Genomic DNA, 27,654 nt, shown 5'->3' on the forward strand with positions numbered 1-27,654 from the left:
TTTTTCCCTTTTTTATTCCCTTTAATTGACATCTTATATTCTGCTCCAGGTACAGATGGCTCCTGGAGTTGTTTTTCCTACCTGGAAGCACAGTTTTGCCTCGAATATCCCGCCTACCTGAGCTGTGACCTTTGAACCCAGAACCGCAGGGTGGAAAATGCATTTGTGGTGCAGTGACAGTTGCTGACCACAGAGGGGCAGCATAGAACCATGTGTCCTGCTCAACGCTTCAAGTCAAACGTCTTATTTTAAGTTGCGGGCTTTAACAAAATTCTTTAACACTCATATGACATTAAAAATGCAATTTATATTATATTTATGCAGATTATTTTTCTTTTAAATTTTATTGAATGAATGTCCACACATCCACCATACTCGGGCAAGGAGAAAGTATTGAGTTGCTTTCATAAACAATGACCGTCCTATTGAATTTCCCTGCTCCACTTGGATTTGTTGCAGGAGACCAAAACAATCCTTTTTTTTCTACAGTTTTGTTGTTTTTCATCATTTCAGTAATAACAAGTAAAACGGTCAATTCAAATGCCAAATTTAGTAGAAACGAATTAATTGAAATCAGGCAGTACAGTAGTGTAGTGGGCATTGGGCAGCACATTTGCAAAAAAAAGAAAAGATCCGAGTTTGAATTTTGGCTTCTGCCTTCCTGCGTGGAGTTCATGTGCTTTTTTTTTTGCCTCCCACATTAACTTGGGACTCGCACATACGTGACACTCCCACCGATGCTAAGTTGGCCCGAGGTGAACAGGGCCGTAGTTGAGAGGAGGTATAGAGGGGACATGGCCTCCCTTACTTTCTGAATCTGTTTCCTTCACAATTTTATTACCAGTAAAACAATTCCAATTTATTTTTAACGCTGTGACACGTTCGGAGATGTCCTTGAACGCATCACAAATGGTTGTGTCAAAGGCGACCAATCCCCCCCCCCCCCTCACACACACGCACACATAGCATGAGACAAACATTCGAAAAAAAATATTCCACAAACTTGCTCGCAATAGACGAGAACATACCGTCAGATGTCAACTTTTTATTTTTCTTCAAAACGTAAAAGAAAGAAAACGTATCCACTTTTTCCACCCAAATAAAGTTTCTGGCTTTTGGAATCAAAGCTCACTGAGGTTTGAATCTTAGCAGCGCCTTTGATGAGGGCTTCACCTTCCAGGCCGTGTTCAATCCGGCGCGTCGGGTTACGGTCTGACTCTCACAGGTTTTGTGACGCCAGCGCCACTGTGCGCTTTTGGACGAGCGTAGATGTTTCAGCTCCATCAGATAACGGCGGCTCTATTTGGCACATCTTGAAAGTGGCGGTGCGTTGTGACTCGTGGGCCTTTAAAGGTCTTTGAGTGCAACGACGCGCAAACACGGCTTCACCAGAGCACGGCCCCAAATGCGCGATGGCAACCGACATGAGGAAGAAAAAAAAAAAAATCTTTCGAATCTCCATGACGATGGTTGACGTTGCAGATAATGAATACATTTGAAATGATTTTTCCACAAGAAACAGTAGGAATAAAAAATAATCTCAAATCAAACTGTGAACGCCCACTAGAAAAAAAAACACATTAACTCGACTGGTGATGTTTTCAGGAAGATTTCACAGGGAGTCAATTTGTGAGTAAATTGATCATCATTTCATCACTCATGCTTTTTTTTTTGGAGACATTTTTGTTTAGCGGCGTGCTGTGCTGTGAACATTTTCAACTGGTTCAATAAAGGTTAAGAAACTGCTTCAGAGCGGTTAACGGCTGTGTCGAATAAAACCATATCAAACTACAAAATATCCAACGTAAAACGAAATTGCCTTGTGTGAATGTTGTTTGCCAATATTCCGTTTATCGATTTCACCCATTAATAAGGAAAATAACACTCATTATAACAATTCGATAGACTGTAAATTAATAAACACTCTGGAGCTTAATTCATTGCTACGCCTTCCGGTGTGCACGTCTTGGCCACCGGGTGGCACTATAGTAAAGTCAGGCAGACAAACGAGGCGGAGGATAAAGAATATATGCCTGTGATTATTTCTAAATAATCTGTTGCTGCATCGTTTGCGTTAAGGAGGAATAAGGGGAGTAAAAAAAAATCTATAAAATGCCTTCTAGTCTGATTAATATGGTGTTTGTGGGATGTTTGTCAATCAATGATGCAGCATAAGCATGTTTCAACAGGCTATTAAAATTAGGGCTAATAACAGATTGTCATGTGATGTGTCAAGAAAGTCGTGCGTCTGAAAGACAAGCCCGCCCAGAAGTAGAACGCACTGACTAAATAGGTCATTAGCAGGGTGGGAGTTGTAAAATAAGAAAGATGCTAACGGGCTTAGCATATGTATTCATTTCACGCGCTTGTGACCATCTGATCCCGCCACTTGTTTGCTTGGACGCGGTCCATATTTGATTTCAGCTCTACCTCATCGTCAACAGCCTCGGGCTTCGTCAGGAATTCCAAACGAGATCGGAGGCCGACACGTGAGGCAGGTGGGCCGGCACGAGTCGGAGGATGGGAAGACCTGTTTTGAAGAGTAGGTCGACGCTGAAGAAGGTGCATAGAGCATCCCCGAGCTTTTGATTTCAAAATTCAGAAGTTTTATCATCAACTGAGCAAGTTTTGCGTGACGGAAAATCGAGTGGAGTTGACGTTAGCATATAAAAAGACACCCGGGTTAGCGCATGACCTCGAGTACAAAAGAAGAATACAAACTGGGCATTTTTTCATTTTCTGAATGTACATCCCGACGTAGGCCTCGGATAGCCTTTTAGCGACGCTTTGTGCATCCCAATGGCTTACAGACAGCTCCGCGTCGGACCATGAGCCGACTATTATGCGAATGTGAATGCGGGCCGCCGCGGTGGCCGATGACAGCTTAATTTGCGGCCCCCCCCTTTCCCTCATATACGACTCCCCCCGCCTTTCTGAGGCCCGGCGTTTGTGCCAGCTGACAGGTGATGATCAGAACCGGCGGAGGCGAGTGGGAAACGGCGCGGCCGGCTCGGGTTTCGGGGCTCCGTGAAAAGATTTGTTGAGGCCGTTTCAGATCTGATGGAGGTTCCCATGTCCGTCACCGAGGCCATGTTTGGATAATGGGCGCCGCTATCTTTCATATCTGATGCGGGGCGAGGACGCCTTCTCCCTGGTGGCGTGGCTTTGAAGGCATCAGGAAACGGTTAAACAGGTGTCGAAAAGGAAGCGGTGGGGGTGAAACGAGGCGCGACCCCGACTTAAAAAGGCCTTGATAAAAAGGGGCCAGATTGGCGACCGTCATGAGCGAGTGAGGCCAAAAAGGGGGAGGGGCAGAAGGGGGGGGGATCGGAGAATCCGGAGATAGAGGGTGGCGCTACTTTAGCTTCGAGGTCACAGAGGGCAGTCGCCTCCGGACTTTCTGGCTCTCGGGAGATAAACGCCATTTTGGAGCGTCCGTCCCGGGGAACGTACGGCAGCGCCATGTCGACCCTCTGAAGATGACGGCGGCTAAAGCTCTGGCCGGTGCCCAAATGCGCTTCCTCGTCCTACTCCTGATGAGCGCCGTCGCCTCGGTGTCGGCTCAGTTTAACGGATACAATTGTGATGCTAACCAGCATAGCAGGTTTCCCGGTGAGGATGACGCACGCACGCAACATCAGGACCGCGTTACATTTCGTATTGTCGATAATTACGACAAATCGACTCAAAACCTCATTTGGACTTGCCGATTGTAATGAGAGCCATTTTGAGCTGCACTTCATCACATTGTCTGATCATTTTTAATCATTTAATAAGGAGGGGTGTCTGACCATATTGAAATATTGAATAGATTTTAATGGAATCTTTTTTTGACTCACCTGTCAGTATGATGCAGTGCAGTTCGTTATAAAGCGAGTTTTCAATATTACAGATTAGATCGGGACAAAGCGTTATCTTGATTAAAGGCAGACAGAAGAAAAGGCTTACACTGTATACAATTATTAACAAAATGGATGCCAGCCTTCCGCGTTGACAATCGGCTTCCCCAAATGAAAAAAACAAATTTTTCATTTCATCGAAATAAAGTTTGCCTCTTGATGCTCACATTTTAAATCTCCAAATGTTGAATGACTTGGCATTTAAGGTTGATTTATTATTAAGGTAAAATAATGTCATCTTATTTGACTTCACAAAATTTTACACTTGTACATGTCAACATGATGACAATATGGATTTGCACAAGTCAGCACCCCCCTAGGTAATTGTTGACCAATAAGTATAAACACTCACTCAGTTGTTGTTTGAAAGGCGAACGGGACGTCAGCGTGTATTGCGGCGTGCAGACCATCACGGTGAAGATCAACTTCTGCCCGGTGCTGTTCTCCGGCTACACCGACACGGACCTGGCGCTCAACGGTCAACATGGCGACGCCCAATGCCGCGGCTTCATCAACAACAACACTTTCCCCACAGTTGTGTTGTTCAGCATCGGCCTCAGCACTCTGGAAGCTTGCGGCAATAGCCTGGAGGTGAACACACACACGCGCACGCACACACACACACACACACACACACACACACACACACACACACACACACACACACACACACACACACACACACACACACGCGCATTCAATCAATATTAGCTTCATTAAACTGTTTACTGGCTTGGTGGAAAGTGATGAAATGTTTGCTTCCTCCGCAGGTCAGCACAGCTTTGGGACCCAACGCCTACGGGAACATGTCGCTGGTACAAATCGGGAACGTCTCCGGCTTCGTTGACACCCCCGACCCTCCGACTATCATCAGCTACCTCCCTGGTTTGTTGTACAAATTCAGCTGCAGCTACCCGTTGGAGTACCTGGTCAATAACTCACAACTGGCTTCGTAAGTTGGCTTTTTTTTTTTCTTCCTGTTACTACTTTCCTAATCAATCGGGAGTCGGGCGATCATGAAACAAACCCCATATTGTTTTCCATCGGAGGGGATACGATTAATCGATTCATCGAAAACCATTTTGCTCATCGAACATGCACGTCAGTCGAAAACTCTCAATCGATGGTTCTCAAAATTTTTATCCCAAACCCGGAAAATACTTCCAAAGTTACCAACATCGAAATACAGTAATTGATAATGACTAGCTCATTCCGGTTTGCCTCAATTCTTGGAATTGACACAAATGTTGTCCTAAGGCAATGATGGAATGACGAAAAGATTGACATTGTTCCATACAAATTGATCGAGTGAATGAATACCTCAGCAACTCTTTTGTGTAAATTCAAGCGCTGCTGCGTAAAGCCTTGAGGTGAGATGACGCTGTAAAGAGTTATTGATCATTTCCATGTTTATTATGGATGGCGCCCAAGCTCACACACATTGCATGTTTTCACAGTTCGTCAGCCGCCATATCCGTCAAGGACAGCAACGGCACGTTTGTGAGCACGCTGAGTCTCATGCTGTACAATGTGAGTGAGCCGGCTCGCCTTCCTTCCATTCCCTGCACGTCCACGTTTGGACCTCGAGTCGAGATCTTGGTCGGTCGGGGTTCAGAAATATCAGTATTCGCCCAAGTGTCCACTCGTTTCAGATAGAATGTTTTATTTCTCGGTGGTTTGCGAGTCGTTTCTGTCACCGTGACGATGTGTCGTTTGACAAGAAATTGTTAAAATAGTGGACAAAGCAAAACGATTGTAAAACTATGATTGATGATCGTTTGTGATTATTATCATGAAATAATCATTTCTTTTCAAATGAAGTTTAAAATGATTTGAGGTCAAATTTGGGGTCACTGCCCTCCTAGTAAACAAGAAACATTTGTCTTAAGCCATGTACTGTATATTTATGGACTAATGTAAATCTAATCATAAAATGAGTATTTTTTTATTTTTTTTTTACAAACAATTTTCCCATTTTGATTTGCAATGAATATGCAAATGTCATCATGTGATTCCTTTTCCTTCAGGACTCCACATACAACCAAATGCTCTCCATACCAATGGCCGGCCTGGCTTTGAAGACCAGAGTGTTTGCTGCAGTCAAGGCCACCAATCTGGACAAACGGTAGCGCAAAGTCGGTTATTTAACGCCGACTCGATAAGTCAACCGCCGCCGCCATTATGATATTATACGACAGCGAGGCGCCGGGCCGTGACAGTAGGAGAAAGGCCCGAGCGCGTTTTCCCATGTGCAGTCGGGTCTCGATCTCACCGTTTTGTGTCCCCCCCCCCCCCCCTCGCAGTTGGAACATCTTGATGGACTACTGTTACACAACTCCCTCAGGGAATCCTAATGATGAACTTCGCTACGACCTTTTCCTAGGGTAATCTGACTTGTCCGGCCACCACAAAAGAGGAGCTATTAGCCATTCATGCCCCGTCCGTCCCCTCTGAAACGTCTTTTTTCTCTCTGTCTCGGCACAGCTGCTACAAAGATCCTCAGACTACCGTTTTTGAGAACGGCAAGAGTCAGATGGGACGTTTCTCCTTTGAGGTTTTCCGCTTTGTCAAGCACCGGCACCAGAAGATGTCCACCGTTTTCCTGCATTGCGTCACCAAGCTGTGCAAAAGCGACGATTGCATCATGCTCATGCCGGTAGGACTTCATCGGAGCTGATTTGACTATTCTGGCGTGACCCGTGACGTGTTTGGTAGATCTGCGGGCGGCGGCGAAGGCGGGACGAAGGGGCCGGACTCGGTTCGACTCCGGCCGCCAGCGGCAATGCCGTCATTAGCGCCGGGCCGATCATCACCAGGAGTGGTACGAACGCATTCTTCGGATTGATGCTTCGCTATAAGGTCAATTGAATAAAAACCCATTTCTGTTTTTATTCCAGATGATACCGCTGTCAACAACACTCAGCTAGGTAAGCTAATTTTATGAACGACAGAAAATGTTTAACAACTTTCTGAGATGCTAGGACTGATAACAATTTTTCTGTCCTTGGAATACATTTTTAAATTTGACTTTTAAATTTCTTTTCACTGTCCACACGCTCCATTTTACCTGCCAGCGCCAGGTGACCCCTCCCATCTGATGAATCCGGTGACCACGGCGCTCATCTCGGGCGTGGTCATCCTGGGCGGGACGAGCGTCGGCTTCGTACTGCTGTCGCTTCGCCTCCTGCAGAAGTCACACGTGCTAGCGTCCTCCTCCTCGACAGCCTCAGGAGTTTGGAACCCCGCCTTTAAATGAACATATTAAATTATAAACACAATAGTTCATTAATTTGCACACACGTCACTAAATGTGTGTTTCAGGTGTTGTTAGATTTTAAGTACACGACAAAAAAAAACAAAAAACTTCAAGTTAGATAGTTTGAATTTATTATAAGGCAGATATCTTAAGATGGGTGCATTGTTACTATGATACTGACCAAAAGTATAGAAGCATGATTTAAAATTAGTTCATCAATAATAAATATCATTTTTTAAAGATGCATTTTTGAAATACATTTTAAAGAACGTTTGTGCTTTAGGTGCTGAAAATACTTTAATAAAAAGGAAAATTTTCACGTGTATAGCTTGTGCTTATAGCAAATAGATGAGAAAGCTTTTGTATTTTGGTGTATATATATATATATATTAAGTACATATATATATATAAATATAAATATATATAATTTTATATATATATAAAATATATATATAAAATTATATATATAATTTATATATAATATATTGTATATATATATATATATAAATATATATTTATATATATATATTTATTTTATTTTTTTCTGGGTGCTCACTTTAATTGATTTTTTCCATTTTGTGAGCCTTTTCCCCAAACGGCAACAGTACCAAATATTACCGCCTTTTGTGATTGCCAGAATGAACTTTTCCAATTTTCCCTGGATTGATTCTCCTTCGCCGTGACCCGTGTAATAAAAGTCTAGACCTCACGTGCATGACTGGCTGCACTCTAATCCGACTTTCAACTGCCATTATGTGAGCATGTCTCCATCACGCACAAGAAACGATGGAATAAGTGGAGCGAAAACTGTGATCCCGCCTGCTTCGGGTCACTGAAATCTTTTACCCAAAGTGGGAAGAAGACCCGCGTGGGGTCATGTCATCACAACACGGCACGGATGATGAACGCAGACAGCCATCCTTTATCTTGACCCGGATCTGAGTTTTCTCTCAGGTGGCTCAGCTGACAAGATCATTTTACGGGACATCTTGCTTGGTCTTTCGATTCTAATCTTGAATTTTCTTTTAAAAAAAACTCACAGTCACGCAAAACGCTAAGATAAATATCATCAAACAGACAACAAGCCCTCTTTTTGGAGTTCTGCTTCAATAGCTAGCAAACATTCCCCCACTTAAATTTCACATTAGCGAGGAGGAAAAAAAAAAAAAAATGTTTGTTTCAAGTCCTGCGTTGGGTTTCATCACCTGCCTGGAGGAGATGACCACAAAAAGCGAATTGTTGTCTTTGACCCTGTTCCCCTCCAATCCCGAAACAGTTCTCAACAAAGTGTTCAGGTCAACGCATATAAAAGGGTCTCCACCGGACGTCCTCATCGCAAACTGGGCCGAGAGATTGAGGTAAGGTTAGCTCCCTCGAAATGGATTTTCTACCCTAATCCAGGAATGCCTTTTCCGGATTAATCTTCTTCTGAAATGACATTTGCGCTTCTCCCTCAGATTTCAGAACGACGGGAGATGGCTTTGATCGGGTTCCTCATCCTGACGTGGTTGTGGATTGCGGGCCGAGAGGCCCTCAACCTCTCTGACTGCGGAGTTTACGCCAGACGACCTGGTGAGATTGCCTTTAACGTACATCCGTGAGGGGAGGGGGTGGGGGGGGGAGTATTGATTTTAGTTTAGACAAATGCCCTGGAGGACAATACACCGACTTCATGTATTGACCCGCCCGCATGTTGACTAATGTGCTGGTAGATATGTGCAACCCAAACAATGTCGTTAAAATCAACTTAAACGTCTGCTCCAGTTTCTGTTTTTTTTTTTTATCTTTTTTGATCAGAATATACCGATATCGCAGTGGTGTGCGGCACATCCGGTATCGACCTGGCTATTCAAATCTGCCCGGTGGTCTACACGGGATACAATGAGACTTTACTGATCCTCAACCACATGGTCGGGAATTCGGAATGTCAGGGGAGTCTGGATGAGACGGTCACGCCCCCTGTGGTCAGATTTAGCTTCCCCATCCGGGAGGGGAACGCTTGCGGGAGTAACTTTTTGGTAAGATCTATTTTAGGCTGGTTTTGAAAAAGTTCAATTTCTCAATGGAATTCTCTTTAGACCACAAGCGCACCCGGAACGGGATTATTTTCCGACTTTTCGAACATCCAACGAGTCAACGTCAGCGGCGTGTTGCGTTCCTCCGACCCCACCGTCGGTACCATCACCTACAACGCGGAGCTGAAATATTTCTACTCGTGCGCGTACCCTTTGGAGTATCTTCTCAATAACACCCAGGTGGACGTGTAAGTAGGCTAAAACGACACGTCGAGAAGTGGTAAGGTGTCGCCAACGAGGTTGTGCCTTCTGGTTTTTGTAGGTCGTCTGCTTCCATTGCTCTGAAAGACAACAATGGCAGCTTCATCAGCACTCTCAGCATGACCTTGTTCCAGGTACCGCTAACAAACTCGCTAAGCTTTTAATGCCATCTTCATCCTTAACGTGTTTTAATTTTTCCAGGATGAAAACTACACCAGTCCCCTCATCATGCCACAGGAGGGCGTGGAATTGAGAAAAAAGATCTACGTGGAGGTGGTTGCCTCCAACTTGACGTCGCAGTAAGAACTTTTAATCGTTGTGGCTTCCGTTTATAAAGTTTATGTATTGGATAAATGGTACTGGATATTTCCTGGGTGGCTCACCTTTTGTCTTCGACCACGTTGATCTTGATAGATTGTAAATTTGAGGCTTCCGCCTGTGACCTGGAGTCTCTGACTCGGTGCTGGGGGCCTCATTGTTTCTCCACAGGTACTTTGTGCTTCTGGATCGCTGCTACGCTTCAGTGTCACCGCATCCAACCAACTCCACCTTCTTTAATCTCTTTGTCCCGTAAGTCCAAAGAAAAAAAAAAAGATTTTCGTTTTTAATTCGAATATATGAGGTTGGTCTTTTGTTTCGAAAGATGCTCTATCGCCGAGCTGACCACCATTCTGGAAAACGGCGAAAGCCAAAAAGCCCGCTTCTACTTCTCGGCCTTCCGCTTCATTGAGCAACAGAACGAAACCATCTCCACTTACTACCTCCATTGCATCACGAGACTCTGCGAGCAAAGCGCTTGCAGTTCCTTCAAGGTAAGACGGCGTCTATTTCCAACCAAAAACAGAAAATCCGACAACCGCGTGACAATCCACAGCAATGCAACAATCGGAGGAGGAGGAATGTGGAGACGACGGTCGTCCAACAGAGCATCGATGAGCCGTCCTTGCTCACCGTGCCCATAAAAGCAAAAGCCGATGAGCGTACGTATCCTCTGACATTGTTTGAACAGACGTTCGTAATTAGTGAGCGATGAAAAACACCATAGCGCTAAATATTGATTGATTTAATGATGGAGTTATTAATCTACAGCAAGTCAAATTGGCTCGGAAGATTGCTGTTGCCGAAAAAGCCTCGTAACAGGAGGCTAAAGATTTTTTTAAAGCTTCCAACCTGATGATTGAGAAAAGATGGATGCGTGGTGCTAAAAGCCGCGGTGGCTTTATATGACAAAGTTGTATTTCTCAGTCTCTTTTAAAAAAAAACGTCAGCCCGGTTGTTATCGTACAGCGACTATTCAAAACGTCATCTCTCATATTGAAATACTCTTCCCTATCTTTCCAGCAGCCACTCAATCGAAAGAAGAGGGTAAGTGTTTTTTTTTTTTTCCCCTGCTATTTGAACATAAACAACTTTTTTTTTTTTTTTTCAATCTGGAGTCGCATAATTTCCTGTGCCGTCAGAGCGTCTCCGTCAAGTAATACTTTTCGTTTTTTTGTGTGCGCGCAGTTGAGTCCGGCGACGTCCGGCGTGACGACAAGGGCGCCTCGATGGGCCTGGGGATCGCTGTGGCCGTTCTCTTTGTACTAGGCGTGGCGGCCATTTTGACGGCGGCCTCATTTTATCATAAGATGAGGCGACTGAGCTAGCAAAGGTACACGGGAGGACTTTGAAAAAAATATATATTTCCTACACATTTATGGACGTATCAGGATGCATACATTTTATTCTGTATCTTTTTTTTTTTTTTTGTTGATGGTATTTTTGTGCAAACCGAAGTTGACTCACTTGAAAGCCATTTGCATGTTTTTATGTATTTAAAATACACACCATTGACTTGCATTGTACGCACGTCACAATGATTTAAAGCAGCGGAATATATTTTAATGTTAATTTATTTACACAATCGACTTACTTTCTTTCGTATGAATACTTGCTAACCCCAAAAAGTTCAAGACTTGCTGCTGTGTAGATTGCCGCCATTTTGGGTTGCCGGGGATGACGCGTATTGACTATTAAAACTTACGAAATGCACAAACAGAGCAAATCTAATCACTCACCGCATGTGATTTAGACATTGTGAACATTTAGAAAGGAGAAATGATCAACACTGCATTTACAGTCAAGCAGTTTTTGGAATGACTTTCCACCAGAGGGTGTCTAATCACCATTTTTTGTTCACTTGTCCAGTGAGAGATTTTAGCAGGGGACAGGGAAAGTTTTAAAGAATCCCAATTTAAATTGATCGTTCACTCAATAGGTGCGCTAGGAAAGATCCAGATAGACTCGGTCTTACGTCAATTCGGTCCGACTGGAACCTGCGTCCTCCGTGTCTGAAACTCAATTCCTGACAGATTGAGCTCACGCCGCCATTTAGTGGGGTCATGACTGATTTGATGGAAATGGAGATGGTTTCCTGTACGACAAGGGGAGCAATCAGCGAGCGGACACGTTGATGAGATGAGCCACTTTTTAACGTGAACGGAGGGGACGGCCAGCTGATCTCGCTCCATTAAGGCGGCAGTAAAATGTACGCTCGCGATGAATCTTTTCTTTTATGACTTCACTGTAATTTAATTAAAACAACAGGGACGGACACCGACCTTTAGATCGGGGGCCGCTTTGCCCTCTAAAAGTGTTTACGGCCTTGAATTTGTTGTGGACCTGCTGCCCGTGTTGCAAACGACAGGCCATATTTTATGATTTTTTTTTTTTTTTTGGTGGGCCGACGCTTGCTGACTTGTCATCGTGAGCGGCATTTGAATGGAAGCCATTAAATACTGTCACTTTCATATCTGCCAGACAAGGGTGGAGCAAAAAAGAAAAAAAAAATCCATTTGGTGGTCCTTCTTAGCTTCTTTTCCTTTCGGTCAGCTGGATGAATAATTGTTCTGTCATTTCTGCTCTAATTAAAAGGCACACGAGTGTGTCTGTAGGCTAACGTTGTAGCTTGAGCACTTTTCATGAAAAATGAATGGAGCAGCTATAGCCTAGTTTAAGGCCGGCACGTGAATATAAAGAACAGCGTGACTTTGAATAAACATGGGCGTGAGGAGCTAAAATAATACCAAAAAAAAAGCCATGCGTGGATAAAGAGAGGTGCAAACGTGTTACAGCAGACTGCTGAGCGGGCGGAAAGCGTGTGAAGGGGTCTGGTTATTCCATTAACCTTTTGTAATGAGGCAGAGAAAGTGGACGGCGGCAGGTAAAGCAAAATGTCATGTTCAAGTCAGAGCCACAGCACATCCTCAATGGACACTTTATGGCTAGCCTATCTTACCTTATGGTGCGAGACTTTTTTGCTGGCAATAAACACCATATGACTATTGCAATGCTTTGGCATCTATCTCAGCAAGAAAAGTCGAAGAATAGGACCTGGAGATGTGCTAGTTGCTAGCCTCCTTAAGTGTACTGCAAAATTGAAACGCTAACTCAAATTATACAATTCATGTTTTTTTTTGGGGGGGGAGGAAATGAAAATCCAAGACTATGTCAAATGTTACTGCTACAGGCCATGAAATAGGTGCAATTATTATTAATAAAAAAATAAGAGGATGCTGCTGTTAGCTTGTCAACCAGAAGGCTATTAGCCTACTAGCTTAATTTGCTACATCTCATTTCCCAGTATTATTTTAAAAGTATCGGTGTAACCTTCAAAGGCTGACTATCTGACCATCTGCCTGCTTCAGTTGCAAATTTCCGTTTCCTCAAAATGTGTTAACACTACAAATTAGTTTGTGGGCTGTAGATGGCCCTCAGGACGTAGGTTGCCCAACCCTGATTTCCAGTGCATCTCCCCTATGAATATAATTTGCTCTCAAGTGAATGTATTATCGTTATCTTGAGGATAGCAGAAAAACAACTCGCCATTGCCAAACAAGTTGTGAGAATTAAAAAGTATTGCAAGACCTCCACGTGTTGCTTTTTTTTTTTTTTCCGGGGCATATTGGCTCCAACAAACAATGCAGAACATCATGCGGCGTATGCTTTCGCGTTTGCGCCTCCTCCCGGGCCCTCGACGGAACACGCTGTATTTCAGCCGCGTCACATTTGCATGCTCATTTGCACATCAAGTGAACAGCCAGCATCATTAGCATTCATGTGAAGTAGTGCGTTTGTCCAAGCGGACGTCAAGTAAGCTATGTGTTACTCACTTGAGACATTCTTTACTCTCTGTGCTCCTTTTAGCTTGTTCCTAGCTAAGTTGCTTCTTATTGGAAATACTTATCATGACGCCTGGCCTCTTGTACCTGCGCCTGTCTATAATAATACTAAAAGAAAATAACCTAGCGCTTTGCGAAAATAAGCTCTTGGAAATAAGGCCCTCGTCAACTTGGTGTTAATGGACTAGCAAGCGGTGGTCATTATTTGAATGTATATAGATTTGGAATGCTCTCAGTATCTGCTCCTGTGAGGCGCTGAAGCGCCGCGAGTCCATCAGTACGACTCATGACAATGTAATTGTATTTATCGATTACAGTGGTAAACGTATTGATTGGTTGTGCCTCGCTTCTACAGGTGAGTCCATACCGTACTCGGAGATGTGTGTCTTCTTCGGGCTGCTTTGACAAAAGAAACCAAAGAAAAAACATGGAAATCTCGAGGAAAAAAAAAGGCACTCGAATGTTAAATCCATCCAAAGAGAAACTAATCCTGTTCTGGATGAGCCCCTCTACGACATACCTGCACTTTAAATCCTCTCAAAGGCTTTCTCGGGACTTGTACTATAAATTCTTACGTTATATAGCTAGATGAATTTGAAAAAAAAAAAAGGTTAACAATATGCACATCCTTTCTTTGATAAAAGTTGATAAACGCATTTTTAATCCATAAAACGAAAAGATAAAACAATTACACCTTGGTTATTTAAATGAACCACTTACCGTAGCTTTTCGGTCCACTAGCTTTATGCTAATGCTAATGAGCGAGCCTTTTGTAGTAAAACGTTGAAAAACAAGTCATATTCTTTATCTTCTATAATGATTAATATTAGTGCCGTACTGATGAGCCGGGAGGAGTCGAGACGTCTCAATGAACAAAATGTCTGTCTGATATTGCCCCCAAGTGGACAAACAAGGCAAGTACAATATTATAGAGTGCTGGTTTTTTTTCTAATTAAAATATAAATTACAATTTTTTGGGGGGGACTGGACTGGATTAATTGTGTAACCCTCCAGACGCAGTCTTTAAAAATAAATAAGACAAGGTCTACTTACTGCTGGCATTTCAGGAATTCCCGGCAAATCTTTCCTGGACTTTTTAAGTACATCGCCTTAAGCGTCCAAGTAGAATTGCCGCACTCTCTCTCTGATGCACACATCCTGAAAAAAAAGAAAAAAAAAAAAAGTCAAGTTTAATCATTAAAGTTTAATCATGCAACGTAGAGGATCTAAAACTTACAGTGTTAGCGTTTTCATCTTTTATTTTGGGAAATGTAAAAGCATTATTATTATAATGGCACACCACAGTTCCAGGAATTTTTTTTTTTTTTCTTTGAAATATAATTTGCTGCTGAGACTAAACGTCTTTTTGAAGTGATGTAAATGCCCGCATCACCTTGCCCTACTTCATCTTAACTTATTTGTCTAGCTGTCCATCATTCTTTCAGCACTTGGCTACTTGTTAATGATTGATGTGCCACCTTTTAACGTGATGGATGAACAGCCCGCCGCAGGATGTGACTAGCTTGGGTTACCCGACCGCCCACCCTAAGACCCCCCCACGGCCCCACCCAGCGCAGAGGAGATGGTGCCTTTCGTCCGTTGATGGAGGAACAAAAGGCACATTCAACAGAAGCTCCATTAATAATGTACAGCTTGAGGGGGGCCGATGGTGCCAGTCAGAGAAGCGGTGGGGGGTCTTTTGCTGGAAGAGCAGAGGTTCTGTTGTGGGGAAATGAAAAGTGCATTTGCAGCTACTGTACATGAGTCACATACAGTATGTCGGTCGACGGTGACGTCTCCGTCGTGGTTTCTCGGAAGACTCGTGAAGCTTGAGATCATACCGGCATTATCACTACCCATCTTTGGATAGCACTTAGTTTTGAGTACTAAGATTTGCTTTCTTAGCAAGATCATACCAAAATGAGTTGTGGTCTTTGTGAATAGATTTAGTATCGATACAAAAATGACTGTGCCGACACTGGTGTTAGATACTGCATCGTTTGGTTGATTGGTCAATTGGATATAATGAAATTAATTGTGAAAAAAAAGAAATATAAAAATAATTATATAAATAATAAACAATAATTTGGTTTTTTGGTCAATTAGATACATTTCAATTAATTGTGAATAAAATAAAAATGAATATAAAAAATGATAAATATAATAAATAGATACAATTATATCAATATGAATAATAATTTGGTTGGTCATTTAGATACAATTAAATTAATGGTGAATAAAATAAAAAATGATAATATTTATGAAAGTATTTTACATAAACACAACTTTATTTTCCTCCTGCTCTTTAAATGACTTGGTCCATCATTGGATTTCAAAATTCTGCCCTTGAGCATAAAAATTGTTCATCCCTATGAAAAATGTGTCACACAACATAGTTTGTGTCAGGCACAAGACCTCACGCAAACATTTGCAGTTTCAGTGATGCGAATCCTTATTTTCGCTCTCTAGCAATTTCCATGATAATTTGTTTTTCCCTGCTTCAGTCTCACTCATAATGTGAACACCTGCGACTCCTAAAAGATCCTATTTCACATTGTGGACAACATATTTCCCGCCAATGCGGACGTGCTTGCAGCATTATTGTGTCTTTTTCTTTCTTTCTTTCCTTCTTTCAATTTTTTTTGGGGCCAGCGTGGTTTGGACAGACACTGGAGCAACATATAAACAGCTGGCTGCGATGAGGGCCCCCAATTCGTTGATGCCCACTGGGAAGCCTGTGGGGGATTATGCTTCATAATTCATAGAGGGAAGGCAGACACCCGTAAAGAGACAAGCCTCAGGCAGGGCAAAGTAGAAACAGCCCACCCCCTTTTTTTTTGTTTTTGTCATCTGCTGAGGAAACTCTAAAGGGCATCGCATCAAAAACTGGCCAATTCGGAGTTCAATTACATTTTCATGAAACGCTTCAAAGAACTAAAAAGATGTACGTGAGATAAATGAGCCTGTAGGTTCGGGGTGGCCAAGTAGTTGAGCTCATGGCCATCATCTTTTTTGAAAAGGACACATTGCCTAAGTTATTCATAGATGGGGTAGAAAAAAAACAAAAGTTACATACAGTAAGTAGCCTTTCAGTCTGCTAGCTTCATGCTAAGGCTAATTAGCATATACGAACAGTGCGATAACAAAGAAAAACAATCACATGACTTAGTCTTGTATTCTTTAGTCTCTGAGATGAGTGACTAATATTAGTGCTGTACTGATGAGCTGGGGGGAATTGAGTATAGAAAATGTTACGGAAAAATGGTCTACTCAGGAGTTTTATAAAGGCGACCCTTGGCATCAAATCAATTCACTTTTGAATTTATTTTTTCCAAACAAGTCTCAAACATCAATATTGAGACTGAATATGAATTATTAGCCAAGCCAGGTCGCCGGGATTATTATTAATTTTTTTTTGAAGAGGTGGGTGATTAAGCACAATAAGTCGACAAACTCCATCTGTGACAAACACCAATGTGGCACCAAAGTTTTTTGGGGGAAATAAATCCCCTCGGTGTAGCCAGACGTCTCCCGTTAAATCCCCACCTAGGCGCATTTGCAAGACTTTGATGCGGCGACGAATGCTAATGGGAGGCAGGAGATGAATTAAATCACGCAGCATACTCTGGAGTGCAAATTTCTTAGCTGTGAGTTATGATGTTGCCAAGCGGCGGCGTTTAGCCGCGCCACGCTCTTTCAGGTGTCATTTTAAACATTTCAATTATTGCAACTTCAATTTTTTTTTTTTTGGAGCCTTGTTTGCGTACGGTAACTTTTTGCTTGACGTTTTAATCCACTTTAATGGAGGGTGATACAAAATGAAGGCCCATAGCGTAGCGCGCGGCAATCACGTCGCTAATACTTTATAATAATCGAAAGCAATGACCGTGTAAGTCGCTCCCAAAAGCAAGTACTGTACATTTTTGTAATAACTTTTAATGAGAGACGAGACTGAAGAAATTGCACATGGATTTTTCTATTCGAGGACTGGGAGCAAAAGTCAGCACACCCCTGTACAGAGAGTTTCCATAGCATGGCGCTTGAAGCTTTTCCATCATACCCACCTTCTGTATCGCTCCGATTATCGGTCATTAGTGGCCATTGATTACTTCCTGGAGTACAAGCCAACTAAGTGATTTTGTCCTTTGAGTAGTTTACATTACAGACATCTTTTGACGCCGTATGGATTTTATGCTAAGTGCTGTCTTGCAAACTGCACATTACGATGGCGGTAAACAGGAAGTAATTATTTATAGATGAATGAGATTAATGGGCGCAAGGAAAAAGGGAAATTTTTAGTCAGCCCATCAGTTGATTCTTTTATTATCTTGATAAGTGTGGCAGCCAGTGTTGCTATTTACAGCAGATTATACATAATTACCATCTGGATTTTCCAAGCCTATGCATACATTAAGTACAAATACATATGTTGAAATGTGGTTACGTACCACACGACGATGTCATCAATCACCTGACTTCACTCACGTCGACTTGTTAAAGCAGGAATCACGCATGTACCTGGAGATAAAGAAGAAAAAAAAACAAGACGAAGGAGGCCATAGCGGCTAATTATAGCAATATATAAGACGTATGTATACGTGTAGACGTGTGCTGCCACACGATGCATAATCAGTCTTTGATACGAGAGCGGGAGCATCGCGTAGATGCATTGGCAGGTCGCGTAATTGCTTGCGACTTGGAAAGTGAGCTTTCAAAGCCAGTGAGTGTGTATAGCGAGGTAGGATGAGAAGGTGTCGGATGGGGATGGGGAGAATAAGGGCAATCACCCAATACACCTTGCGGGAGGAAATCACTCACGCTGAAGAAATTTAAACAATTGCTGATAAAGAGCGACAAGACAAATGGAGGTGGCCCTTTTTCTTTACGTGAAGTTTGCAGAGCTTTGAATTCATGTTTGCCGGATACCTGATGAATGCGAGATGACTCGGCTGGAGCTTAATGCGCTACGGTGACACAGCAAAAAAGAGATTTTTTTTTTAAATAGAAACTGGGATGGAGTTCGGAAGAATGTCAAGGTTGGAGTGGTAACAAAGGCCGTTTGTGTGTGTGTGTTTATTCATGGTTTGAGTCTCCTCCAAAGGTTTTGGAATGACAAGGTCAATAGAATTCCAAACCCACAGAAACGTCATGTTCACAAAACATTCGCTGGCCTACACGTGGTTGAATGCGAATAAATACTAAACAGCTTTAACATTCACTCGAGTCAGCCCGACTGTTTTTTTTTTTTTTTTAGCAAAATGAGGATGAACATTTTTATCTTCCACGGTCCGACATTAAGAGTGATCCAAGGCCTGTGTCGCCACCAATACAAATTTTATCAATAAAAATAATGGAATGAAAATTCTCTTGCAATTTCTGATATTTCATATTTGGAGTTTTATTCATTCATTTATCAATCAGTTTGTTTGGGGCATTTTTTACAGCGTGGGGTGTGCGCTTTAAAATGGTTTCTAGCTAAATTGAATAAATATATGCCCTTTTTTTTGTCCTCAGTCTGCGGTAAACTTGATAAACTCCCTTCTGCATGTTTAACCAAGACCTGTTTTGCATACTTAACTGGGGGGGGGGATAATTATGCACGTTCGCTTCCTGCCTGTTTCTCATTCTCGCTAAAATAGCGCAGGCCCCTCTCTCGTGGGAGTTGGTGAAAAGGGAACCCGAAAAAAAAAAAGCGAGAGGCGTCGGTGCACAGAGAGCAGCTCCCACGACACTTTGGTAGCGGGGAAAGGGGATTTATCCGTAGAGATGTGAAGAGCTCAGCATCTGCTCTCCAGCGAGGCGGAGGAGAGCGCTGGAAGCAAGGCGCAGCATCACCGTCGTTTGATTAAAGATTTATAACCTTTCAGACATGTTTTCTTTCCTTTTGGAGTAAAAAAAAAAAAAAGCTGCCATTTGCTGAGAGTAGTTTAAGGTAAAGGGGTGTGGTTCCCCATCTGCATTGTTTCACGGAGGATTTTTCTTTTTTTTATTTCTCACCGAGATGCAGACGTGACATCACTGTGTTTCCATGCTCGCATATGCTGGCAGATTTTTATTTATGGTGAGTGAATGCGTTGGTTTTGAACAAGTCGATTCAAAGCCTCCATTAAGTCACATCTGCATCCCAATTGGACACAATGACTGGACCCTAATGAATGGGCACTTTTTTTTTTTTTTCAAATCAAAACAAATAATGTATGAAATTATAGAGACTCATTTCTTTAAGAGATGACTGCACTCCCACAAAAACAAATTGAAACAGAAAAACATGAAGCCCCTAATTTATACGAGGACTAATCGTTAATTATTGATTCAACTAACTTGTTATCGCACAAAGCCCAGCTGACGTTACAGCGGGAACGTGTGATTCGAATTTCGGGGAAGGGAGGGTGAGTACATTTCGACAATATAGAACATAATGTTCGCGGGAGTAAATTACTGACGATTTAATAAGTGACAGTAATTGGAAATGACTGACGTATTAATCGATTCATTGTGTGGAACAGTCTTAAAAAGAATATTTTTGATTCCATCTTTGCATTGTGGTTGGCATAGAAACGGGCGTTGAGAACATTCAGAGATTTTGCACTTTTTTCATATAAATGGACTTTCTGGACTCATTTGGTACACTGTAAGGAAAAAAATGTTTTTTAAATGGTAATCAATTCATTTCAATAAAAAAAGCAGATTTAATGTAAAGATGCTTTGAGGTACAAGCTTGATGGTGGAATGAATTCAACTCATAAGTCAAGGTGCCGCTGTACTTGTATTAGCTCGTCTGGCAAAGATCTGACATGCTTGTATATCGAGAGTCTGCACAGTACATGTCGCAATACGAATTTTTTTTTTTTTTTTGTGTCGTTTAGCGTGAAGCGCTTTTGTCAAGCCTCAGGCAAGACTGTCTGTCTTCTGTTCAAAACATTTGTGAGTGAAGAAAAAGTGGAACTTTTACCCAGTTCTAATATAAGAAAAAAAAAAAGCTAAATATTTTAACACACTTGGCAATTTTGTCCTTTACGGATTGACATTGGAGTAAAACGTTGCATCACTGCTACCAGGCAAGAAAGTTTTGCAGTTTGAGAAGTTTCATGGCCGTCAACAATCTCACCGGAAGTCTTGCTATATTTCCGACAAGGTTACGTTACTTTATAAAATAACCCCCCTCGGAGTTCAGACTCAAATGCTTCTGCGTCAAAGTGCTCATTTTCACCAAATGCTTGTCTTACTTATCTAAAAATGTCTCGTCATAGTTGACTTGGATAATGTGAGGTATATAATTTTGAGGCTGGTCCAGGTAAACCAGGGCTTATTATCTTTGAGCAGCACAAACACTCAGTGAATCTCCATGTCAACCATTTTAGAAAAGAAAAAAAAAAAAAAAACGCCAGCCATAAGTCAGCTATGATGGCTGGATGTTGAAATGCAAACAATAATGTCAGCTTTTGCCATCCATTTTTTATTTTTCAAGCAGTGTGGTGCAAAAAGCCCCTCAGGCTCTAAAGAGGCAACGTAAGCAGGGTTGCTTTCACACAGACGGCTTTCTCAGGCACCTGTGCTTCTCCGGAGGGTGCCAGTCAACTCGTGCCCTGCAGCTTCGCCCTTAATTGGTCTCCATGTCAAAAATGCAAAGTCTGCTCTCATCCACCTTAATCCGAAGCCCGATATGTAAAAGTCTCACTTTGATAATGTCATCGCATGTAAATTCAGAATGAGCCACGCATCCCTCGGCTAAATTTTACCTTATTAGAGGTCAAATTGGATTTAGTGATGTTTTAATGAGCCAAGTGAGCAAGTTGAATCGTTTTGGCTCTTTCATCAATTATCCATCATGTCTCGTCGCTTCGAAAAAAATAAATAAAATAAAAACGGTCTGTCAGATCACATCAACAGTGTGCGAGTCAAATATTTGTGCAGTTGACTCACATTCATGCTGAGACCAAAGTAGAAGTATCCCGGAGTGATTCATTAATCGGGAAATGGAGTGGAAATTCCACAAAACAGGTAAATAAGCTTCGGGTAACTAACATGAGCCAAGTTTTTTTTTTCATCAAACTATACGAGGGCAAGTAGGTCAGCCACAATGAGCTCAAGATGATAAAACTGTCCACGAGTTTAGTAATTTACAAAAGTTGTTTTCATCCAAACAATTGAGGAAGTCAACTGTGGATTCCACGAATTATGCAAGACATCCTCAAACTTTCATCAAAAAACAGAAACATAAAAGCCTCGCTGACACATTTTCCTTTTTTTTTTTTTTTTTTTTTATAAAGATGTTTTTCCTCGCTCTCAAAACAATCAGCAAGGGGCAGAGAAGAAACCCGAAAACAGGAAGTGTCCCTTTTCATTGTTTGCTTTTTTTTTTTTTTTTTTCAAAGAAATCGAACGACATTTCCATCCATCTGGCAAAGGATGATGTCATGTCGTAATCAGGCTTTTTGTCAGGTGGCGTGCGAAGCTCACACACTCCGACTGTTTGCAAACAAAGAACAACACACCTCAGTAATCAAACAGCTTTCTGAAAAGTTTGTTGTTGTTTTTTTTTCACGGGTTGAACTCTCCCAGGATGACAGGCGCTTAATTGGATCTCTTCGATGAGAAAGACTTGGAAGGCGCACACGTGGAAGTAAAGTAAGACGGATAGCGCTTGCCAACGATGAGGGTTAGCTTCACGCTGGGCAAGAAAACAGCTCCTCCAGGGGCGGGAGGGGGGGCTTTGTAAAGCTTAACAAGTGAGAGACAACATGAGCACATGCCGTGGTGGGCAGTGCATTTGGTATTTGGGCCTTTAAAGGGGATTTACCTGACTTAATCCAGCTCTTAGCACAACCATCACGTTGTAATTATAGAAAGCAGAAATACCATCCCAAAAAAAACAAAAAAAAACAGGTAACTGTAACAGCGCCGCGGATGTTAATTGAAGCAGGGTAGCAATATGAATAGAATACAGAGAATGTTACTGTCGGACAGCTATATGAATTTAAATTACGTATTTTCCGGACTATAAGGCGCACCGGACTATAAGGCGCACCTTCAATGAATGGTCCATTTTAAAACTTTGTCCTTATATAAGGCGCACCAGAGTATAAAACGCACCATTAATGCTTCATGTCAGATTTTTAATCCCAAAACAAATCATTCTCCATTTTATCTTACGTCTATATTCGTCATTGGTAGTGAACGAGTTCATTAATGTCTACTGAAATTTTGGGGGGAAATTTTGTTTAAAAAACAAAAATAGTCAAGAGGCCATCCCTGATATATCTTGCACATGTAGAAAAATCGGATGTATTTCTTTATTTTTTTATTTTACGCCGGTAGCCATAGTCACCAAAGCTTTGTTCCGTACGGTATTTATTTATTTTTGGTCTCCAATACAAGACTGTGAAAATCAAGTCTCCTGTGTCCATGCAAGACAAACAATCATCGCCGTGGCCAATTACGTGGCCCGAAGAATAAATCGGGCCCGTAAGAACAAAAAGCGGCATTCGTCGTGAAATACGTACTTGTCACATCCCAACGGTTTGTCTTACGTCCCGCCGCCTCGCTCGTGTTGACGAACGGGAGATGAAGGGGAGGACTAAAGTCATCCGTCATCAACATCAGCCCCGTTTTTCACGCTGTGTGTCTGCGCTGTCTGATAATGAGTCGGCTTGCCTGTGTCTGTCTCTAATTAGACAACCTTTTTAAGGTCCCCCCCCCCCCCTTGTTTTTTTTTTTTTTGCCCCTGCTGAACAAATGATTCCTTTCATTTTCACCAACCTTGGAAACTATCACGGGGACAACAAACCATTAATTTCCAACACATTGAAGGGGAAAAAGAAAACGGTCTTTGTGATCTTTCATTTAAAATACCTGTCCGGTTTTTTTTTTTCCCAAATGATGTGCGGGATATATTTGTAATTAACACGAGTCTGTTCAATGGATTGTGAGCAGGGGGAAAAAGTACTTCATTCCTTTTTGAACAAGTGTGATGGAAAGAGACAGTCAAATCAGACAAGGTCAATGTTTAAAGTGAGGATAGAAAAGTCTTGCTAACCACATCTTGGCACTTTTCCCATTCTTTTTTTTTTTTTTCTTCAGGTAGAACGAAGACTTGCTTTGTTTTGAAGCTGAATTGTGTCAGATTTTACTTTTGTCACGTTGCAAATTGCTCTTATTGTCCTGAGCCGTCAGGCTGGTTTTTTCTTTTTGTTCCGGAACGTTAACTTTCTAGCCGAGTGGTTGTCATCACACTTTGATGTTACTGTCTCGAAAAAGTCCAAAATAAAGCAAAACATAGAGTTTAAATTTAAAGATTTTTTTTTTTTTTTTTGCAGTTGCAGCACAAAATAATGTTTTTGAACTTTTCCCTCAGTTTGCTACCGCTGCTAAAATTTCACTCAAATTTCAATCCTGACCTTAACGACCATTTTTTTGTTGGCACATTGTTCCCCGTTTTTGTCACACGCTACATCAAACCGAGCTTAATATTAGCCGGGGAGTTACTAGGTTAGATGGATCCTCTGGGGTCATACCGTAACTTAGATATTGTGACCACTCTCGGATATTGCCCGCCTCCTCTCTCACCTGTGAGCTGAATCAGGATCAGCGCTATATAAAATGGATGGATTTTGTTAAGACTGCACAGGTGTAGCAATGAAGTGTCACAGAGATAATCATTTATTAAAACATGACCATGAAAGTTCATGTTTGCGAATAGTCTCTACTCTGAGCTGGCTGTCTTGGAAATAACTCGAAGAATTCTAGGACAACCGGAACAAGCGCTCGATTCAGTGGCTTGAGACTGCGAGTTCATAATATTTTCATGTATTGCTCCTGTGTTTCTCCATTAATAATTTGAGCCAAGAAGTAGCTTTTTTTTTTTTTTTTTTAGAATTTGAAAAACAAGTTTCAACTATGCTTTACAGTGCATTCCAAAGTAAAGCAAAACAAAAAAAATCCTATTAATTAGTTAAGAGAACATCCTTGGGATATTTGACAAAGTTGTGTGGAAGCTGTTAGCAAAATGCCATCTTTACTTTGTCCTTCGTCGACTTTTGTCAGCAAGTCGTGACTCTGGGAAATGTCACTTAGTTGTGAAGAGGCAAAGCACAAAAGGAGGATGAACAATCTTGACTATTCATGTCACTCGGTGGATTTGATAGCAAATGCAAAAATAATCCTCTCTGGGAAAACAAAAAACAAAAAACATAACGTTTCTGTAGAGCTGACGCATCTCGCAGCCTCGAGCAAGCGAACGAGCGGCAAACAGTTAGCCTAAACATGTTGCTATTTTTCTCCTACATAATCGACGTGGCAAGTCAGGATTTCACTCTGTGATCTTAAAACCGGGAGTCAAGTCAAAAATGTGTCTAAATGTGGCATTCTGTTGAATATTGCCTTTGGGTAATAACAAGTAAGACGAAAAATCCAAATCTTTTTCTCCTAACGAGCACGCTGGCTTGCTTACCTGTTTTCTGGGTTTGGTCATGTGACGTTAGCAAGCAACTGTGATGTCATGTTCAGTCGCCAGCAGTACAAGACAAAATGGCCGACGCCTGAGATGGATGAAAATGGTTTCATTAGTCTTTTTCCACACACACCATATGAATCATAACAGCTTTATTAGATTAATGGGGGTTAATAGAACATATTGTGAAGAAAATTTCTGACTCGACTTCCCCTTTAACTTCTCGAAACTTCTAAACCCTTGTTTGAAACCCTAACTTTAGTATGAACCCTAGTTTGAAACCCTAACCCTAGCTTTAAACCCTACTTTGAAACCGTTACAAAACGGAATTTCGAGCCGGGCGAGAGCTTCATCCCCGACTACCTGGACCAATGTTTACATCGATAGCAGTAAACAGTTAGATTCCCGTTGAGTGAATTGATACAAGCAAAATAAGGATAGTTGCTGTTTGCACAACTAGAAATAGAAGCCAAATGCAAGGCATTTAAAAAAAAAAAAAAAAAACTTTTAGCTCTTTATGTTGCTGTCAAGCCGCATCATCAAGTGTAGTTTATCAAAGACTCCGGAGAGACCGCATATTACAAAGCAAAGCGCAGATTGATATTTTTACAAGCCCTTGCCACGAGGCATAATATCCGTCCGGTTGCGTTCTCTTAGCTGCCGCTGTTTGGGCGATAACCAAGTTGTCCTAAGTGAATTGAATTAACCACATTAACCCTCAAATTCATCGCAGGTCACAAACAATCACTCTAATGTGTATTTTGATCCATTTAAGGCCGCTGTAATTACACTCCAGATGAAATCTCTTTGGAGAAGTAAACCAGATTAGTCGTCTCGAGTGACGCCACAAGGGCGGCGCTATATATTAGCAAATTTGAACGCCATTGTTCCCCAGTTGGACTCAACACAGAATCCAAACAAACCTTCATCATCTCCCGGAGTTCTTTCGGGGGCCGGGGATTTGGGAAGCTGAAGCTTCGGGAGTCAGGGTTAAGCCCACATCTGATGTTGTCAAACACTTTCCAGCACTTCCTCCTGATCCAATTTCTGAGCCGGCACAGACTTTGACATTTTGATCCCCCCCCCTCAACACGGAGAAACAATTTCAGCCACTGTCAGATGGCGATGGCTCGGAGTCGCCGTCAGCAGCTGTCCAAATGCCACCGCCTGAGGAGAGGAGACATGATAACGAGAATCGATATGTTGCAAATATGAGGACGTGGATCCTGGTTGAACATACAAAACAACACTTTCATAACGCCGCTTAGAGCAAGAGTGTCAAATTCAGGTTTTGTCCGGAGGTGGCTCAGTAAATACGAGTTGGGAAAACTGATTCATTTTCACACGTTTTCGAATTATGTGGCCCTCGAGCGACCTCGTTCGAGTTTGTGGGGTTTTTGCGATATTACTTTACATAGGTTAGTTTGTAACTTGAATCCAATTGGATGTTTGGAATGATGTCAAGGCACTTTAGCGGTAAATGTCATGCCTGTACTTTTGTAACCTTTGACCTGCGTGCCCCCAGGCTCCTCCGGGGTCAGATATCCTGTCCTGGGAGAAGGTCACTTAGGAGCGCCCACTGCCTCGCAGCCAGAGAGTTTACGGTCGACAGGAGCGTCTTTTGAACTTTGACCTGCTTGACTTGACCGTCTTGTGTGGGATTATTTTGAAATCAATAACTGGTGTGACTCAATGTTTCAACAAGATCGCTGGAGAATTGACACCATTGAACCAGTTTGACCTGTAAATTATTATTATTATTTTTATTTGGGCTTGTGTCTGGAAAATATTGACATTTTGACTATTTAAAGAAAACATCTTCCTCGAGTTTCTACTTTGTGAGAATGTCTTTGTTCTAAGAAAATGTTTTGGGGGTTTTTTTTCTTGGAAAAATACGATTTCTTTGACTGATTTCAGTGGTTTGCCTTTTTTCTTCCTGCGTTTTTTTCCACGCCATTTTGCGACTCGCAAAGTTTGCTTACTTAAAGTCGCCTTGTTTGCAGGTTGCAAAAGAAGCACCTTCCGGGTGTCACCTTAAGCTGCTCATTGTTGGGACAACAATGCAGACCTAGCCCAGCCTTCTACTGACTCAAATCTGATTACGCCTATTTAAACACAGTCCGTTGCAAAACACATCCCCCCCCCCCCCCCCCCCCCCGCCCTCCCCATCTTTGGAATGCGGCCAGATGAAACCATCTTTGCCCTGAGGGTCTGGTCTTGTTTGTTACTTCAAACCAGGCAGACATTATCTCCTTTAGGCCTCGGGCTTTGACCCGCCGAAGCCGGCGAGTTCATACGCGCCACTGACCTTCCACAGAAGACTGCAATTAACCACACCCACCGACGAGGACCTTCATTAGCATAACAGTCGGCTCTGTTTCGGCCCGGGTTTCCCCTTCAGCTCCATGCCGTGCCCATGACAATGCTTCCGGAGAGACAGCTGGGCACGGAAGGCACGGCGGAGGGCTTTGTTCGAACCCGCAGCTGTTCACGACCATGTAAATAGCCCCTACAAACCTGCCCGAGGCTAGCTAGCTAAAAAGTCTTCATATCTTACATCTGGCCTGTAGTCGGCGTTTTGAACTTTCAATGCAAGTTGAAATCAAGCGAGCGG

The 27,654-nt window shown here is 42.3% G+C and overlaps 2 protein-coding genes and 1 long non-coding RNA gene across 4 annotated transcripts; 2 read left to right on the forward strand and 1 right to left on the reverse strand.

Moving 5' to 3' along the window:
- The first annotated feature begins 1,512 nt into the window (after positions 1–1,512).
- zpld1b (zona pellucida-like domain containing 1b) lies at positions 1,513–7,432 on the forward strand. Of its 2 annotated transcripts, XM_085917232.1 has the most exons (11): positions 1,513–1,629; positions 2,425–2,542; positions 4,270–4,490; positions 4,670–4,851; positions 5,357–5,429; positions 5,927–6,024; positions 6,203–6,283; positions 6,384–6,555; positions 6,615–6,720; positions 6,797–6,826; positions 6,974–7,432. In XM_085917232.1, exons 2-11 carry the CDS (start codon positions 2,521–2,523, stop codon positions 7,153–7,155), a joined length of 1,167 nt encoding a protein of 388 aa, XP_085773358.1. In that variant the 5' UTR covers positions 1,513–1,629; positions 2,425–2,520; the 3' UTR covers positions 7,156–7,432. The 2 variants fall into 2 exon arrangements, with proteins under 2 accessions (XP_085773358.1, XP_085773359.1); XM_085917233.1 differs by lacking the exons at positions 1,513–1,629; positions 2,425–2,542 and adding an exon at positions 3,480–3,612.
- On the reverse strand, positions 3,554–26,067 carry LOC147054169 (uncharacterized). The gene is made up of 7 exons (XR_015066768.1): positions 25,964–26,067; positions 25,041–25,128; positions 18,040–18,109; positions 14,645–14,749; positions 9,381–9,511; positions 6,967–7,145; positions 3,554–4,484 (listed from the first exon to the last, which is right to left on the reverse strand). It is a non-coding gene; the product is annotated as an uncharacterized LOC147054169 (long non-coding RNA).
- Positions 8,631–11,077, forward strand: LOC147054170 (zona pellucida-like domain-containing protein 1). Its single transcript, XM_085917234.1, has 10 exons — positions 8,631–8,727; positions 8,953–9,173; positions 9,234–9,418; positions 9,493–9,565; positions 9,633–9,730; positions 9,921–10,001; positions 10,075–10,243; positions 10,306–10,411; positions 10,773–10,796; positions 10,938–11,077. The coding sequence occupies exons 1-10, from the start codon at positions 8,631–8,633 to the stop codon at positions 11,075–11,077; spliced, it is 1,194 nt and encodes a 397-aa protein (XP_085773360.1).
- Positions 26,068–27,654: the final 1,587 nt, after the last annotated feature.

This window comes from Syngnathus leptorhynchus, chromosome 7 (assembly GCF_054491065.1).
Source record: "Syngnathus leptorhynchus isolate UIUO chromosome 7, UIUO_Slep, whole genome shotgun sequence".
Lineage (NCBI taxonomy): Eukaryota > Metazoa > Chordata > Actinopteri > Syngnathiformes > Syngnathidae > Syngnathus > Syngnathus leptorhynchus.